At 41.2% G+C, this 12,965-nt stretch overlaps 2 protein-coding genes across 3 annotated transcripts in view; both read right to left on the minus strand.

The window, feature by feature from the left end:
- mRpL28 (mitochondrial ribosomal protein L28) overlaps nucleotides 1-12,965 on the minus strand; it is a 188,531-nt gene that overhangs the window by 126,314 nt on the left and 49,252 nt on the right. The gene's annotated exons all lie outside the window — the stretch shown is intronic.
- The window catches only part of LOC138350010 (uncharacterized), a 60,659-nt gene continuing 55,074 nt past the window's right edge, over nucleotides 7,381-12,965 (minus strand). The window contains exons 3-4 of one of the 2 annotated variants that reach the window (XM_069300114.1): nucleotides 12,667-12,883; nucleotides 7,381-8,046 (exon numbers count right to left, since the gene is read on the minus strand). In XM_069300114.1, coding sequence (XP_069156215.1) covers nucleotides 7,964-8,046; nucleotides 12,667-12,883 — 300 coding nt within the window. In that variant the 3' untranslated portion in view covers nucleotides 7,381-7,963. Of the gene's footprint in view, nucleotides 8,047-10,893; nucleotides 12,303-12,666; nucleotides 12,884-12,965 lie in introns of those variants that run through there. The other variant, XM_069300155.1, reaches the window with a different exon arrangement.

Here is a 12,965-nt window from a genome sequence, read left to right on the forward strand (position 1 = left end):
AGGGAGTGGAGAGTCAGTGTGGACTCTGAGAGAGTAGAAAGTCAGTGTGGACTCTGAGGGAGTGGAGAGTCAGTGTGGACTCTGAGAGAGTAGAAAGTCAGTGTGGACTCTTGAAAAAAAAGGGAAAATAGCATCTCTTATCTTGCCAACTTTTAGTTGTTGTACAGCTTGTTAACCTCTTTTAACAACATATTTGACAATAATTAGCTCTGTTAACAGTTTTAAAATAGGCCTCTACAGCTTTACATGACTTAGAGGCCTCTACAGCTTTTCATAATTTAGATTTTTACAGCTTTCCATAACTTAAAGCCTTTTAAGCTTTCCTTAGCTCAGGGTACCACCATATCTAAGCTTGACCTTAGCTGAAGTGAGGGTGAGGGATCGAGGAGCAGGGTAGTGGTCGAGAGGGACCTTCGCACAACGCTGAGACACTCACAGTCTACAGAGAGTGACGAGAGTGAGTGACCACCAGGATGAGAGTGAGTACATAACCTTGAATTAGCTTGAGTTACCGAAACTCCACGCTCCCCCCCCCCCCCTCCCCAGGACGATCACAGAAAGTCAGGCTTTCCTTATCTTATTTTCTGTTATTTTGTTATTGGTTGAATGACTTCATTCACTTCGTTTAAAGAAAGGGTCGTTCAGTTCGAAGGTTATCAGGGAGTGAGTTGTAATAACACGAGGCAAACCACATCTGTCAGGCTGCCTTTAGCCAGTACTTAAGAGACTGACAGGTAAATAGCATCGTTTATATAATTAGAGTAATTAACATCAAATTACCATGGAGGTATAGTTGAGCAATTTAAAGTTGAGTCATTGTTCCCCTTTTTATGAGTTTGAAGTAATGGAAATTTAGTGGCCATTAGCTTTCATTAACCCTGGAGTCTAATGGTGATTAAGGGCGAGGAAGTGTAAAGTGTCTTAAGTGTCCCCATATCCCAGTGTCCCATTGTTCCAGTGTTCCAGAAGTAGCCCAGGGCCTCAGAAGTGTTCCAGGGCCCCAGAAGAGCCCTCAAGGGGCCCCAAAAGAGCCCCCAGAGGGCTCCAATGTTCCCAGAAATTCACCTCAGTGTTACCAGTTTACATTCAATTTGATTAATAACATTATTTCCTAGAACTGCTTCGGAAGTAAATATTTACCACCCATTTCCCACCAGTTAACGCAATTTTAATTGGCCCATTCCCGCTACGCATTAGCTATATGTATTTGATGTGTGAGTAGTTGGCAACTATGCCCCAAATACATTACAATATGCCACCTTAATGGACATTAAGGTCGATGAATTAAAATACATAATATAATAAGGGCTTTATACATGTCGTGGGAGAGCCATGGGTTGGAACTCCCTTCCACCCCCCCAGCATCTACAAGAGCCAAGTTCCCAGGGCCAGAAAAAAAGTATTTGTCAGAGTTCTTGAAGAATGCAAAGAAATTGGTGTGCCCTTGTCTTGCATATTTAATAAATTATTAGAATCAGGAATTATTAGGATTAAAAATAAATTTTTAATAAATTACTAGAGTCAAATTTCCGATATTTCATATATTTTGAAAACTGCAGAGGGGTTTGGGCAAAATATGACCCATCGCCGTTCTCAGTAATTGGCATATTTTCGGTATAAAAAGTCGTAATTGAAAACTGCAAATAAGTGCAGAGAGCCAGAATTCAGCTCAAAAATGACCCTCAAGAGTCAAATTTCCGACATTTCAGATATTTTGAAAACTGGAGGGTGGTTTGGGTAAAATATGGCTCATCGCCGTTTTCAGGAATCTTTCAGGAATTTATATTTTCGGTATAAAAAGTTGAATTTGGAAACTGCAAACAGGCGCAGAGAGCCAGAATTCGGTTCAAAAATGACGCTAGGAGTCAAATTTCCGATATTTCAGTTATTTTGAAAAACTGCAGGGGGGTTTGGGTAAAATATGACCTATCGTTGTTTTCAGTAATTGGCATATTTTCGGTATAAAAAGTCGCAATTGAAAACTGCAAATAGGAGCAGTTTCACGCTCAGCGCTAGGAGCCAGGACTCTCAGCGGTAGGAGCCATAGAGAACTGGGACACTCCTAGCAGCAGCTGCATCACCTGATTGAAGGCGCCGTACCTAACATATTGAGTTACATTGTAAAATACCAAGTCTCACTGAATTTGAACGCCTTCAACTTTAAAAGAAAACGGAGCACAGAAATTCTATACAGTAAATGAAATTACGAGAAATTCCTTCGGTAACCACGTGTTACGTACAGGTAACACGTGTTACCTGTAGGTAACACGTCCTTACCTGTAGGGCTGTTCCTTACGAGGGCTGCCTTCTGTGGGCTATAATAATATAAGATGTTAGGTAGTATAGGGACGTCTGTGGATCACTGGGGCAAAGGCCTCTGCCAGTTTGCAAATTTATTTAATTTATTTTTCTAATTTTAGTGACTCTTATTTAGGTGTTTTGAGGTATTTCTGTTATTTCTCTTTATTGCTCCGTCACTTGTGTTTCTGCTTATTACTTGTGTTTCTGCTTATTACTTGTGTTTCTCAAGTTATGAGAAACTACTTGTTTTGAGTTTGTCTCTATAATTTTCAAGCATAATTCCAAGTTATCATATAATTGAAACAATTGGGAATAAACTCTGGTCATCGATATCAAGAAGCATAACATTGATATCTGTGAGGAAATTAATTGGAAATAATGCAGGGATTCGAACCCTGGAATTGGGGTTACTGCCAAGCCGCGCACCTCACCTCTGGACGACGATTATTTTTGTGTCATAATGGGTTTGTTATCATATGAATGACAGAACATTACAACACTGTATAACTTTACTGAACAAAATTTGTACCACTTACGGGCTATTGATGCCCGTGCCACCTCTTGGGTGGCTTAATCTTTATCAATCAATCAATCAGATCATTACAGGGCGGTAAATAGGTCAATACAGTAGTATGGTGATTAGATTGATGTTAGAAAATAATTACGTGATGTAATTATTTTCTAACATCAATCAATGTTATCGTTACTAACATCAGTCAATGTTAACGTTACTCATCAATGAGTAACGTTATTATGGACCTGTTACAGAGAGCTGTACGTTGGCAGCCTCATTAATTGTAATATGTAAGTTCCTATTATATCTATCTATCTATCGTCTTTCAAATTCTAATCTAAATGTTACTCGCTCTGTGTCAAAAAGGCAAGTTTGATTTAGACAGCTGTCTGTTTAGTCAGGTCAGTATTACGATTTGTGTAAGTTGTTCATAAGTTGATTTCTGTAAGTTGATTTGTATAAGATATTCATTAGTTGATTTGTATAAGTTACTTATAAGTTGATTTGTATAAGTTCTTCATAAGTTGATTTGTATAAAGTTGTTCATAAGTTGATTTGTAAAAGTTGTTCATAAGTTGATTTGTATAAATTGAATACAATTTCTGATTCCGAATGTACTTGCGATAGAAAATTATTTTTCTGAATAATCAGTAAGTACATGAATATCGAATTTTCCAAACGAAGATTAAGGTCCTCCATAGCCAGGAGGACTCTTTGCCGGGCTCTTGGTCGAGGTCGCTCTTGACTAGAGACCTCCTTGGCTCGAGTTGTCCTCGGCCTGAAAGTGCTGGACTCTATGTTATAGTCCTTCTTGGTCAGAAAGGGTTAAAACCGTCACAATTTAAGGCCGTCATTAAGAAAATCGTAATTTTTGCAGGAGTTTTTATTGAACACTCAAAATATTATACACATAAACGTCAATCTTAGGCTATCAATTGTCAGCATATTATTATTATTGAACAAATCCACAAGAGCTGTGATGAGGGTTCGAAACTACTCGATGGGTATTCTCAGATACATAGCTCTAATCGATTACGCCACGATATGGTCAAAAGAATTGTCTCCTGGCGGTACTACTGCACCCACTAGGCTTCCCGAGGCTTTCACTGTAGCTGAACCAGGAGTTTCACACACTCCCCCTTGCACTCTGGCTCTGTAATTCTACCTCTGACGCTCCGCCTTCAATGCACAGATAAATCTCTTTATCTCATTTATAATTTCAATGAGAATTTCCTCATTAATATATCACGATAATATAATTTCTCTGTGTATTATTAATATTATTATTATAATTAAAATTATTATTATTATTATTATTATTATAAAATTGGTTAGGTTCTCACATAGTTAAACCTTTTTAACTTTTTCAAGGATATTTTTTAATAAAATATAATTAAAGCTATTTGGTTTGCTATTCAGTGTTGCCTTTGCAATGTCCTGTAAAACAAATAGTACAGTATTAACCTATTTTATAATTAGCTATTTGTAGCCAATTATTACAATTAAATTATTTAAACAAATGCATCAAATTAATATTTAGGACATTTCGCTACAGAACCTATAACTGATGAGTTAATTTTGTAAATGGCAGAGATTGTTGAATTGTGAGATTATCCAGTATTGAGGTCAGTGGTAACGGTCGCTTGTGTAACGGTCGCTTGAGTAACGGTTGCTTGTGTAACGGTTGCTGGAATAACGGCTGCTGGAGTAACGGTTCGTTGATTAACGCTTCCTGGAATGACTGCTTTCGGAGTAGCAGTTTCCAGCCAATCAGTCACCAGCGCCTCACCAATATTACGTTAGGTTAGGTTAGATTAGATTAGATTAGGTTAGGTTAGGTTGGGTTAGGTAAGGGAAGGTTAGGTTAGATTAGGTTACGTTAGGTTAGGTTAGATTAGATTACGTTAGATTAGTTTAGGTTGGTTTAGATTAGGTTAGATTAGTAACATCAATAGACAAAAACGTTTGCGGGTTCGTCCAAATTCAATAATATAAAAATCTACTTTCTGTTGGTTCATCGCGTCTATATTTGACCTCATCGTTACTTTAGGTACTTTCATTTAAGGATAATATAAGTTGCTATCCTGCCCTTTGTGATATGGGATTAACCTTATGTGTAATTTGTGACGTATTAATGATGTTCCATGCACGTTGTGACGTATTATTGATCTTCTATGCACGTGGTGACGTATTATTGATCTTCCATGCACGTTGTGACGTATTATTGATCTTCCATGCACGTGGTGACGTATTATTGATCTTCCATGCACGTTGTGACGTATTATTGATCTTCCATGCACGTGGTGACGTATTATTGATCTTCCATGCACGTTGTGACGTATTATTGATCTTCCATGCACGTGGTGACGTATTATTGATCTTCCATGCACGTTGTGACGTATTATTGATCTTCCATGCACGTGGTGACGTAATGTACGTGTCGATATTGTACCGGACTCTGGTTTTACGATGATATCCAACCGGTTATCACCTCAACTGAACACAACCGTCATATACCAACAGTAACGAGCTGATGCCTGTTGACAGTCGCTCTGTCTCAAGGGTATAAAGCCGTCAATTGCCAGCACTGTTGAGCCTTCCTGTCAATTGTTAAGTCTATGCATATATTTTCGAAAGTGTCTAAAGGGCATATCCCGGTAGGCTGACATCCGGCATCTGGTTAGTGTGTTATTGTGTTTTTTTTTAATGTTTTGTTATGTTTTTGTTGTGTTATCGGTGTTTTATTGTGTTTTGTTATGTTTTTGTTGTGTTTTATTGTGTTTTGTTATGTTTTTGTTGCGTTTTATTGTGTTTTGTTATGTTTTTGTTGTGTTTTATTGTGTTTTGTTATGTTTTTGTTGTGTTTTATTGTGTTTTGTTATGTTTTTGTTGTGTTTTATTGTGTTTTGTTATGTTTTTGTTGCGTTTTATTGTGTTTTGTTATGTTTTTGTTGTGTTTTATTGTGTTTTGTTTTGTTTTTGTTGTGTTTTATTGTGTTTTGTTATGTTTTTGTTGTGTTTTATTGTGTTTTGTTTTGTTTTTGTTGTGTTTTATTGTGTTTTGTTATGTTTTTGTTGTGTTTTATTGTGTTTTGTTATGTTTTTGTTGTGTTTTATTGTGTTTTGTTATGTTTTTGTTGTGTTTTATTGTGTTTTGTTATGTTTTTGTTGCGTTTTATTGTGTTTTGTTATGTTTTTGTTGTGTTTTATTGTGTTTTGTTATGTTTTTGTTGTGTTTTATTGTGTTTTGTTATGTTTTTGTTGTGTTTTATTGTGTTTTGTTTTGTTTTTGTTGTGTTTTATTGTGTTTTGTTATGTTTTTGTTGTGTTTTATTGTGTTTTGTTATGTTTTTGTTGTGTTTTATTGTGTTTTGTTATGTTTTTGTTGTATTTTATTGTGTTTTGTTATGTTTTTGTTGTGTTTTATTGTGTTTTGTTATGTTTTTGTTGTGTTTTATTGTGTTTTGTTATGTTTTTGTTGTGTTTTATTGTGTTTTGTTATGTTTTTGTTGTATTTTATTGTGTTTTGTTATGTTTTTGTTGCGTTTTATTGTGTTTTGTTATGCTATTGTTCGGTTCATTTATGTAGTTATGTTACTATTATGATTAGTAACATTATGTTATCTTACTGTTTAATCACATATCTAGATCAATATTTTTAATCCTCTACCCCTTATTCTTATCTTTATTATTTATTCTTTATGGTTATCCATTCCATTATTTTTATCCTTTATTCTCATCATTTATTCGTGACCCTTCTCTTTTTTTTATTGGTTCTTAAGCGTAAATGTTCTTCATTATTCATTAACTCAGATGAAGGAAGTGTGGAGGGGTCGTGGCCAACTCTTCACTTTAAGTGAAGAGCGAAGAGTTTAACTCTTCACTCTTTAACTCTGAAGAGTTTAACTCTTCACTTCAGTGAAGAGCAGAGGTGCCATAGGCACAATCAGAGAACACTGTATAAACATCAGAGGTCCGCGGTTGTTCAACGTCCTCCCAGCAAGCATAAGAAATATTGCCGGAACAACCGTGGACATTTTCAAGAGGAAACTAGATTTATTCCTCCAAGAGGTGCCGGACCAACCGGGCTGTGGCGGGTATGTGGGCCTGCGGGCCGCTCCAAGCAACAGCCTGGTGGACCAAACTCTCACAAGTCAAGCCTGGCCTCGGGCCGGGCTTGGGGAGTAGAAGAACTCTCAGAACCCCATCAACCAGGTATCAACCAGTGAATCAGAAGATGAAAAAAATCAGGCTGAAAGGTTATCCTGGGAAGCGCCGAACAATTTAATAGACACCCTTTGTGTACTCCAACAACACTATGTCATCTGTTGGCCTTTGTCACCATATATGTTATCTGTCAACACTTCAATATATGTTTACCTGTTATCACATGTCATATGACAACATTTTAGCACTTGTCATGTTGTCAGCTCCTTTGCTGACGTGTCACGTTAGGACATCATCACATTTCTGTCATGACAGTCACCTCTACAGGACGTCTTCAAGGATGTAATCCCATTTTAATATCCCAGAGGATTAATTGTATGATATGTAAAAAGACTTACTGATTAATCTCCGATTTATTTTAATCTTGGGAAGATATTTCATTCATAGGCCTCAAGACATAGGTACCAAGACATAGGTACCAAGACATAGGAACCAAGACATAGGCCTCCAGACATGAGTATAAAGACATAAGCCTGAAGACATAGGTACAAAGGCAGTTTCCTAGACAGAGGTACCTAGACATAGCCATCAAAACATGGGGGTACATTAAAACACAGGCACCACGACACAGACGCCAAGACATAGACATAGACATATATATATGTTGAGCCTTCGTTTAGTACATAATATTGTGGTCGTATTGACACCAGCTGGAGGGGGGGGGGGGTGATTAATGACAAACCAGCAGTTAATTCATTGACATAAATTTGGGTGATTACGGTCTAGTTGTAAGTCTGAAAGTCTTCACTAATTACAGTTACCATTGGTTGTTAAGAGAGCTGTTTAGCCGTTGTTAGAGGCAGTAGTTTACAGACTCGGTTAGTGCAACTGTGACAGGTAAGAGGCGATAATGTTCTGCGTTAGCCATGGCTTGTTAGTGACGTTACTAGGCGTTGGGAAATGGTGGGAACGAGGCAGTAGTTAAGAGAGCCAGCCCTGAAGTGGGCTTGATTGCCGAGCCCGACGCCGACGCCCCAAGTTGCAGATTTTGAAGTGACACATAACTGCAATGATAAAGAATGACCTTGTTAGTCCTCTTAACGGTCGTAGTTGCCGGCGGCAGGTAACGTTAATCCGATAGTTACTGCTGTTAGTATAAGCCCCTGGAAAAAAAAAGCTTAGTGGTTGTTAACCTTTAAAGCATTAACATACACGTCAACATTCAATGATCTGTAAGGTTAGTTTGTTAGTATTTGCAACCGTTGCATCCTGTGGCTGTTGGGGGAAGATTAGGGGTGATTAATGTTAACAGGAGTAAGTGATTAATATAAGCATAAGTAAGGTGATTAGTATTAGTATGAGTGAGTAATATACTAATATTAGAGAGAGTGCAGGCGATGAGTCACATTAACGTGGCTAAAGTAAGTAGACCAGACCGCACACTAGAAGGTGAAGGGACGACGACGTTTCGGTCAGTCCTGGACCATTCTCAAGTCGATCACATTAGAGAGAGTCTGGCGTCTACCTTGACGGGTGAGGAGGAGAAGGTAGCGACGATAAGGTTGGTAATATATTTACTAGAAGCATCCCTTCTCAGTTACGGGCTATTCATGCCCGTGCCACCTCTTGGGTGGCTTAATCTTTATCAATCAATCAATCACCCTTCTCAGGTGATTGATTCTCAGGCCGACTCAGCGAACAGGTTATGAGCTGAGGCGTGAGACACAGTCTACAGGAGGAGTGGTGAGGAATGAGACACAGTCCAGAGGCGGTGAAGGGGTAGGGGAGGGGGGGGTAGGGTCAGAGACATCGCTCACAGGATATTCTGCATCATATCCAGTTTGAAAGAGAAATGGAAGATGAGACATCATATGAGATGATGTCATTCATTGCTGGTAAATGTGCTGATACAACGACGTAGTTCATATAACTCTCAAGATCAGAAAAGTAAAGCCCTGGTCCACTCGGCGATGCAGTAAAGCTAAAGAAAAGTAAAAACAAAAAAGGATTAAAAAGTACAGAGAACTAGGAGAAGAAAACGATAAAGAAGAGATACTAAAGAAAACCAGAAATGAATACATCCGAGTTAGGAGAGAAGCTGAGAGGCGGTTTGAAAATGACGTTGCTGCAAGAGCCAAGGACGTGCCAAAGCTGTTCTGTAGCCATATAAAGCTGAAAACATCAGCGCGTGACCATGTCCTCAGACTGAGGAGATAAAGTGGAATTCTCACAGAAAATTATAATAATGTATGTGAGGAACTCAACAAAAATATCTCAGGAGGTCTTTTAGCAGCAAAATAGCATGGAGACCAAGGTGGTGAGATGAAAGGCTGGAAGAAACAGTGGATGACATTGTCGTCACTGTTGAAAAGGCAAGAAAACACCTGGGTGAACTAGATAATGATCACAACATGCAAGATATTGTGAGCAATAAGTAAAGGGTTACCTTGCGGTGATTCCGGGAGGTCAAGGTCCCCGCGGCCCGGTCTCTGACCAAGCCTCCTGATGAAATCCTGGAAACAAAGTTAAAATCTCCAAATTGAGAGAAAGTTGGACAAGAGGACACTTGTGGAAGATGAAATTACAAATAAGTCGAAGGGATGTAAGGAAATACCCGTATGGGTAGTACGAGTAGTATGGGAAATTAACAAGTGAATTGCACCGAAAGAAGTTGTGAAAGCCACCTCCATCCACAACTTTAAGGGCCAGATTCGGCCAAAAATTTAAACGTCAGAATAGTTCATTACAATTAATTCACTTGTAATGCAACAGTTACAAGAAAGCCAGTAGGCGGGGTATAAAAGGCCAGACCTCACTCCCCCCGGAGACCATTTGGTCACCACTTGGTCCGGGAGACATCTCCCGTCACGCAGGGTGCAGTTGCGCCTCCACAGATCTCCAGTATCATCTTTTGATACTGGTAATGGCTCGAAAGGGCCACCACTTACGGGCTATTCATGCCCGTGCCACCTCTTGGGTGGCTTAATCTTCATCAATCAATCCCCCCGGAGACACTGTTAGGGAAGTACTACTAGGTAGATAAGTAGAGGCACTTAGGGGCGAGGGGACGACCACTTGGTACGGGAGACATCTCCCGTCACGCAGGGTGCAGTTGCGCCTCCACAGATCTCCAGTATCATCTTTTGATACTGGTAATGGCTCGAAAGAGCCACCACTTACGGGCTATTCATGCCCGTGCCACCTCTTGGGTGGCTTAATCTTCATCAATCAATCAATCAATCGGCGAGGGGACACACAGATCACAGGAGGTGAAGGAGGAAGAGAGAGAGACACACAGAACCACAGGAAGTCGACGGGGGGACATAAGACCGCGACATGACAAGCAGTCAACAGAAACTAAGCTCTGAACTAAGCAACACATTCAGCAGTGACCTAATCAGAAGGTCAGCAGCAGCAGCAGCAGCAGAGGGTCCAACTACTGAAGCAGTGGTAGTTAATCGAACCAGATATGTGGTCCCCCAGGCCACCTCACCTCTCTCCCACCTCTCCAAAATACAGTAGTGTCCTGTTCTTGATGTGACCGGAAGGGGAGCTCTTCTTTCTCCCCATACATGCAATAAGACCTTGTTCTTGATGTGACCGGAAGGGGAGCTCTTCTTTCTCCCCATACATGCAATAAGACCTTGTTCTTGATGTAACCGGAAGGGCAACACCACCAATAACTGCCTCCATCATCTACCGGGCCGCCAAGAAGATAGGCATTCGAGTCATCAGCAATAAACTGAATGTTTTCATGTTCAGTTTATTGCTGAAAGTTGATGTGTTAAACGTGATGTTCAACACATCACCTTCGCTCCAACTATGAAAAAAAAGCCAAAAAAAAAAACCCTTCAGTTACCCCCTCTTCCAACGTCTCAGGTTTGCCTATTGAACAGAAGATAAAGACGTCAATAATTTCGTAGCTGTTTTATTAAAAATAGAGATTTATACATACTGGTGATAGGAAATGTTTAAATTCCAGACAAATAAATATTGGGATAGGTGATGCTGCTGCCCATTCTTATCTTGTGACTATATACAGCTCTGGAATCTTGGACGAGGATTTGTTTTACGGGCAAGACACGTTGGGTGATGGATGGTTGTCTTAGGGGGTTGTCTTAAGGGCAAAAGTGTTATGTTAAGGGAAGAAGAGGTTTTCTTAAGGAAAAAATGAGTTATCTTAGGGGAAGTAAGGAGTGTCTTAAAGGGAGGGGGGGGGGGGAGAGACAATTCTCCCCTGAAGAGTTGTCTTTAGGGGAGAAGGGGGGGGAGGCTGTCTTAAGGAAAGGTTATCTTAAGGTAAGAAAGGGTTTTCTTAAGGTGAGAAGAGGTTATCTTTAAGGAAAAAAGGTAGTCTTAAGAGCAGTGGGTTTATCTGAAGGGGAGGAGAGGTTGTCGTAAGGGTAGATGGGTTATCGTAAGGGAAAAGAGGAGTTGCTTTAAGGTAGGAGGGTTATCTCGAAGGAAGAAGAGGACTGTATTTGCTAGAATTAGGTAGCTCAGGTGCTCAGCTGATGACCCCAGGGAGACAGGTGGCTCAGCTGGTCACCCCAGGGGACAGGTGGTTCAGCTGGTCACCCCAGGGGACAGGTGGCTCAGCTGGTCACCTCACGGGACAGGTGGTTCAGCTGGTCACCTCAGGTGACAGGTGGCTCAGCTGGTCACCCCAGGGGACAGGTGACTCAGCTGGTCACCCCAGGGGACAGGTGACTCAGCTGGTCACCCCAGGGGACAGGTGACTCAGCTGGTCACCCCAGAGGACAGGTGACTCAGCTGGTCACCCCAGGAGACAGGTGGCTCAGTTGGTCACCCCAGGGGACAGGTGGCTCAGCTGGTCACCCCAGAGGACAGGTGACTCAGCTGGTCACCCCAGAGGACAGGTGACTCAGCTGGTCACCCCAGAGGACAGGTGACTCAGCTGGTCACCCCAGAGGACAGGTGACTCAGCTGGTCACCCCAGGGGACAGGTGACTCAGCTGGTCACCCCAGGAGACAGGTGGCTCAGCTGGTCACCCCAGGGGACAGGTGGCTCAGCTGGTCACCCCAGAGGACAGGTGACTCAGCTGGTCACCCCAGGGGACAGGTGGCTCAGCTGGTCACCCCAGGGGACAGGTGGCTCAGCTGGTCACCCCAGAGGACAGGTGACTCAGCTGGTCACCCCAGGGGACAGGTGGCTCAGCTGGTCACCCCAGGGGACAGGTGACTCAGCTGGTCACCCCAGGGGACAGGTGGCTCAGCTGGTCACCCCAGGGGACAGGTGACTCAGCTGGTCACCCCAGGGGACAGAACTTCACCCACAGTACACACGGCCAGATGGCTTCTGCAAAATACAAAAACAAAAGAAATAGAACATTAAATAATAACACTATAACTGGCATATATATATATATATATATATATATATATATATATATATATATATATATATATATATATATATATATATATATATATATATATATATATATAGCACTGGCATGATATATCAATGAGAACATCATTTTGAGGCTTTAGGATGACCATTCACCACGATAGGACAAGCCAACCAATCATGAACTCTCTACCGAATTCCCTTGGAAGTTCTAGAGGCCCGGTGCCCATCCAGGATTTTTACGATTGGCTCGCCTACTCTCTGGTCTGCGGGGTAATGGTGTCTTAACACAATATTCTTCACCATAACTCACCTCTCTTTTGCTTGGGTTCACTGAAAGTGAGCTGAGTAAGGCGCGCACCGGAGGAGGGAACTCTGTCAACAGGATCTAATCGCCCCCTGGAGGAGTCCTCCATCGTGGCTTCCTCCATCTCTCTCCAGGGCATGACTCGGTCTGAGGGCGTCGTTCCTCCCACGACAGGGCGAAACGACCGGAGGATCTGTTGCAGATTCTTAGTGCTGTCTTCCGCCTGTCGTTGAGGAGAGAGAGAGAGAGAGAGAGAGGAGACGGTTAAATGGAGCAGTTAGGAATATATATTGGAGGCTGAGTAG

This window comes from Procambarus clarkii, chromosome 1, assembly GCF_040958095.1.
Source record: "Procambarus clarkii isolate CNS0578487 chromosome 1, FALCON_Pclarkii_2.0, whole genome shotgun sequence".
Lineage (NCBI taxonomy): Eukaryota > Metazoa > Arthropoda > Malacostraca > Decapoda > Cambaridae > Procambarus > Procambarus clarkii.